Below are 6,000 nucleotides of genomic sequence, written 5' to 3' on the forward strand. Positions count from 1 at the left end.
CAGAACCCAGAAATCCCTGAAATAGATGGGTTCTGATCTGGGTCCATACATACACCAGGACGCTGGTAGATCTCTCTCAGAGAACTTTAGCTTTACACTTCCCGTGAGGTACAGCATAGCGGAAGACTCTGTTCCAGATGGCACTGTTGGCTAGGAGTGGGTTTCTCCACGACGTTTGGCAGCCTTACTCGGAATCGATGTTTTCAATTGCTAAAACTTTCCGTCTACACTGCTTACCAGGGTCGCTGGGAAGCTTCGGATGGTACAGAGCAAAGGCACATCTCATTGAAGGTCTCACAGCTCTGAGCATCTGACATCTGTGCGGAAGGCAGGGCTAAAAACGCAGGCTTCAGCTGTTAGAGCCTTAAGTGGTGTGTTGTCCTTTGAAAGGTGCTGTTGACACTGATCCCCTTTTTTCACGTTTGCAATATTTGGGATTTTATTTTTCCTTTGTGGCACTGGTAATTGAACCCGGGGCCTCATGAACACTGGGGGGTACCATTCTACCCCTGAACTATAACTTCAGTCCGTCCATTAGGGGGAATTAGGGCCAATGATAAGTTAGGCTAGTCTGTGCATAGGCAAGGTCCCTCTGAGGTATTCTCACACTGTGACTGGGAAACCCAGCTCTCTGTAAGCTACTAACCTTGCTGGAAGCCGTAGCCCTCACTTCCTCCCAAGTGACAGTCCTCGCTTCTCCCAGCGAGTTGGCCGCCCACTGGTAGAGTGTCTGTCCATCTTGCCACCAACCCACTCAGAATGTTCTAGAACAGACTTTTCATTCGTGTCATTTTTTTCTACAAACTTTATAATGTAGCTGATGACTAAATGTGTGCTGTAGTTTTGTATTTAAAGCAAGAAGGCAAGCAAGCCCGAACAATGAAGTCCAGCCTCCAGTGAGCCCAGCAGGCAGTGTTTAATCACATTTAAGAGTCAGAGCGAGTGAGCTTCATCTACTTTTCTAGACGCTCATGTCTTTAGGCTCCAGAGACACCACTTGATTATTCTCGTCAGAGATTTTAATGAAATTAAACAATAATAAAAAGGACTTGCTAAATGTGTTGTTCCCGAATCTGGCCTGGCTCCTCCCAGCCCCTCCCCCCCAAATTCATTGTTTCCCAGTTCCCATCCTCTTACCCAAACCCCTAAGGAACAAATCCACTGGGAGTCCTCTCTGTTTCCCAAAGAAAGTAGTTCATTCATATAATGTCCCCTTTGTCATCAACACCGAGAAATGTCACTTTGATTAAACACAACCCTGAATGACTAAAACCACAGTACAATAAAGTCTCTGGAGCTATCTTTCAGAACGACTGATCGCTCTCCAGTCTTAATCCTCCGGAGTCTTATTTAATCAAAATGATGTTGCTAATTAAGGATTAAAACTTCTGAATAGAATGAAAAAGGATTTCTTTCTCCTTCGGGCAGGTCAAGGAGGCAAAATTTCCTACCAGGGAGTGAGCATCCTATCTCCCTTTGATAAACTGCAGCCTTTCCTGACATTAGAACCTAATCCAAAATAGGCTCCAGTGTTTTGTAGTACTAATATGGAGGGGGAGGGGGACGAGGAGGAGGAAGGAGGAAGAATTCACTTGGATAGTTGCATACACATAGATAACATTGACTCAACATTTTTCTTTAGTGCAGTTTTTAAAAACCTGCAAGTGTTTTGCCTCTATGTATGAGCCTTGTGCCTGCATGGTTCCTCCCCAGTCCAGAAGAGGGTGTCAGATGCCCTGAAGAGGAGTCATTGGTGGCTTTTAGACATGTGTGCTTGTTAGTAGCAATTGAGTTTGAATTCTTCAGAAGAGCAGCGAGTCATCTCTTTAACCACTGAGTCATCTCTCCAGCCCCTCATTTAATGTTTTAAGATTATTTTCCCTTTCAACATTTTTGTCTGGGTGCTGATGTCTGCCATGATTTATTGTGAAATAACAGTGGTGGGGAGATAACTATTCTTGACAGTGTTGGGAGCCTGATTTACACACACACACACACACACACACACACACACACACACACACGCACGCACGCACACACTCACGCAAACACAATGCTTCCATGTTTGCTTTCAGTTGTTATAAAAAATGTATGCACTAATTAACTTAAAAAGAAGACAGTGTGGTTTCGTAGCTCTCAGGATTTCAGCCAGTCCTTGGTGGCTAACCCATTGTGTTAGAGTTATAGGCAGCTGCGAATCACTTGAGCAGGGTTCTGGGAACAAAATTCCAGTTCTCTGGGAGAGCACCAAGTGTTCTAAACTCCTGAGCCACATCTCTGACCTTGACCATGACAATTGACTGACCCATCATCACAGATATCACCACACTGTCACTCACCCAGCCCAACTAATGACAAAGGCCAAACAGTGAAAAAAACCCAAACAAGGACCCAATGCTGTCACTCTGTCTTCTGTCCAAACAGATGTCACTTACCAGTTACAAAATGGCATTGGCTTCTTTGATTCCCGTTCCTGACGGCCACACAAATCCCGTGGACAGACGACGGCCCTTATTCCCCCTGTGCCCAGGCAGAGGGTCAGTAGTGCTACATGAAACAGGCCAGCCTGCTCCTCTATGGACATGTTGTTAAATGCAGGATGAGTGCCTCTGTAGAAATTCTCCACTGGAAAAGCAAGCACGGATAACAAGGCAGTGCCTGTTGGTCGAGAGAAAAGGAGACTGCTTGTAGCTTAGATGCAGACTTGCCGGAGCGTATCGTAAATAAGCCCTTTACTCTGGAAGGTTCATGGCTATATGGGTGTCTTACCAGCGTACTTAAAGTTGATCTTTGCAATTTCAGGGATGGCTTGAATTTCCTAAGTGGCTCAGTGGTTCAGAGTGTGCTCTGCTCTCGCGAGAGGGCTCAAGTTCTGCTCTGTGGTGTGGATGGCAGATGTGCCCTCTTTTGGCTTTTGTGACTTCATTCCCATACACATAATTGAAAATTAAATAACCAACTTACAAACTTTTTGGTTCATTTGTAATCAATTCATATATAAAATTTTATTAAAGAATTCTCTTTATTGAATGTTTTAGCTACACCAAGGGTCTGGGTTTTGTTTTACCCCTCGCTTCCAGTTTTAAATCATCTTTCCTCTAAAAATGTATAAAGAAATGATGTCAATTTTTAACAACATTAAAATAATTCAGAATTGTTTTATGTGAAAATCAAGACATTTGTTGTGGCAGAGTACGCCCGTAATACTGGCTTTCGGGAGGAGGGAGAGGTCAGGAGTTTAAGGATATCCTTTGGGGCATGTATGTCCTTACTTCTCGATTTTCTCACACAGCTTCCTGGAGCCTTCCTGGCACACACAGAGAGATGAGAACCCAGGGCGGGGGCAGGAGTGTGTCCTGGGTCATGCAGACCAGTCAGGAGGACGTAGGGCCCAGAGTGACAGGGAAGCTTGGGTGTCATCTCCACTTTTACCTTGCGGTCCCTGGTTTGGTGACTCTGCTCATCAAACAGAAATCGCTGAGCAGCCCCCTTATTTGCTAAGTTGTCCGTTTCGTGCCAAGCATTTTCATGTGCTCAATTGTTTCCTTTTGAAATTAACATTGGGATGTCAGTTGGTAGAGCTCCCCTTCTTCCTGTCCTCTTGTCCCTCCCTCCTCTCCTCCCTCCTTCCCTCTTTCTCTTCCTCCTTCCCTCCTTACCTCCCTTTCTCCTCCCATCCCCTTTCTTCTTCCTTCTCCCTTCTTGTGCTACTAGGGCTAGACTCTCCTATATGTTAGGCATGCTCTCTGCCACTGAGCTTCATCCTAAACACTATTAACGTTATTTAGTCCATTTGATTACTTTTGTTCTGTTCAATTACTCTGACATTACCATTTTTGGTATGACGTTCTGCAAAGTTGTTATGAGTGGTTAGTTCCTCAATGACACATGAAGTTCTACAGAAATACAGGTTGAAATACAGTTCTACAGAAATACAGTACCTCATTTAACATCTTCTCTATATGGCTTTACCATGTGCCCAATGTGTGCATTTGACTGTCATTCAGCAGTGGGTTGACTGTCTGTGAGAGTGGACCCTTTAAGTTATTGGCTTTGAAATTCTTTCTTTCAAGGTCAGCCAGATGTGACTCTTCTTCCCCAGAAGTTTGATGCGAGGTTTAGAAATACCAAGTTCTCCAAGAGCATGCTCAGTTCATCTGATCCATGCAGTAACCACCTATTTAAGGACAGTCTACTTCCAGACCTCATGGTACCCCTGCATAAGTACCAAAGATGCTCTCCTTGCATCCTTTGGGAAAATGTCACAACACTCTGATTTCACTAGAGCAAGATTTCACTTCTATCTTCAGTAAAACTAATGTGTGATAAAATGCAAAGAAATCTGCAATACATTTGATAAGAATTTATCTCTTTGATATGAGGCATTGTGTCCTGAATAAGTTGTCTGCCTGTATCTGTAAGCCCTGTGAAGAGAGGTGTTGCCATATTTTATTGGAGGTCATAGAGGAACAACTCAGGAGTGAGTGGTTAAGTCAGAAAGGCAGACATACAGAAAGCAGTTGCGTAGCAGAAAGGTAAGTGTGTTTATTGCATGTGGAGGCCAGGATACTTTGTGGGGGTTATCTCTCAGGTGCCAGCCACTTTGATTTTAGAGATGGGGCCTCTCAGTGACCTGTTGCTTGTCAAGTAGGCTAGTGATATGTAGTGGCTTCCTCTGAATTCAAACATTCTCTCTGGGAAAGAGAGTTCAGGAGATCTAGGAGGTAACCTAAATTCACATGCCCAGGAAAAGATGAAAATTTGAAGATTCACCAAGTCCCCTCTCCAGAGTCATAGAGACAACAAACAGGATTTGAGGGAGGAGACGGACCACCCGAGATGCAGAGAGGGGAGTCTGACCTGGAGCTGTCTGAAAGTCATGGGAGGAGCTCTAGTGACACTGGCTTCAAGTCCTCAAATATGTTGGAGAGGGTTCTGTGGTGGTGGTGCCCATGTTTTGAGTCATCCCCACTCCTATAAATAATCCTTCACCCACATCCCCCTTAGTAACCCCAATAAAAATTCACTGGTTCACAACATTGAATTTTGATGGAACTATCACTTCAGCTTGTCCTAGGTCCTCTACCTGGAGTAAGTGTGTGTGTGTGTGTGTGTGTGTGTGTGTGTGTGTCAGAGGGTTAGTGTTTCCTAAGAGAGGTCTCTTACACAATAGCAGGCATCCTGTCTTCATCTCCCAGTGTTGCTAAACTTGGGTACCACCACATCACGTATTTGGACATTGGTTCTGGGGATGAACTCAGCTCTTCATGCTCCCATGGCAGACATTACTGACGGAGCCATCTCCCTCCCCAGCCCACGCAGTCGCAGTCACCTAGATCTGGTAACAGCTAAACTCAGAGACTAACACCAAACATGGGGCTTGACCAAACAGCAGGAGCAAGAGACTTCACAAATCTCAGGTACAGGGTGAATATTTGAAGGAGTTAACTGTTTCAGGCAGAGAGGAAAATAAATAGAACAGGAAAAAGGAGCGATATAGCCAGGCTCCCATTGTCATTGGAGGTGAGCACAGACCCTTCCAGAGGAGCACACTTCATATACATTGTAAAAGTTCTGATATGCTAAATTTGGACTTCTTTTTAGATAATAGAAACGATATGGAGACAACATGAAGCAATGTATTCATCCTTTTTCAGGAAGTTGTATCGATAAACTGATATGTGGGTTGGAGCTGGACCGATGGCTGGTAGCTCAGTGGCTAGGCCATGGTCAAGAAGAACACTATTTCAGGCAGAGGCTGGGATTTAGTTGGAATCTCTACTATTTAGTAATGGCTTGCAGTGCTATGGCAGTTGTGAGTGGAAAGTTCAGGGTGTGACTTAAGGGAACAAAGCCAAGCTCAGCGTCACGGGAGGCTTGGGTAAGATGACTGTAGTTTCAAGGCCTGATAGAACCACACAGTGGCTTTCTAAGACAGTCCAGGCTGCTCAGTTTGTGTGTGTGTGTGTGTGTGTGTGTGTGTGTGTGTGTGTGTGTGTG

The 6,000-nt window shown here is 44.7% G+C and overlaps 1 protein-coding gene across 1 annotated transcript in view; it reads right to left on the reverse strand.

The window, feature by feature from the left end:
- Nucleotides 1-6,000, reverse strand: part of Slc15a5 (solute carrier family 15 member 5) — a 76,312-nt gene that overhangs the window by 67,952 nt on the left and 2,360 nt on the right. The window contains exon 2 of the mRNA XM_021191540.1: nucleotides 2,436-2,658. Coding sequence (XP_021047199.1) covers nucleotides 2,436-2,658 — 223 coding nt within the window. The remainder of the gene's footprint in view (nucleotides 1-2,435; nucleotides 2,659-6,000) is intronic.

Source organism: Mus pahari, chromosome 2 (genome assembly GCF_900095145.1).
Source record: "Mus pahari chromosome 2, PAHARI_EIJ_v1.1, whole genome shotgun sequence".
NCBI lineage: Eukaryota > Metazoa > Chordata > Mammalia > Rodentia > Muridae > Mus > Mus pahari.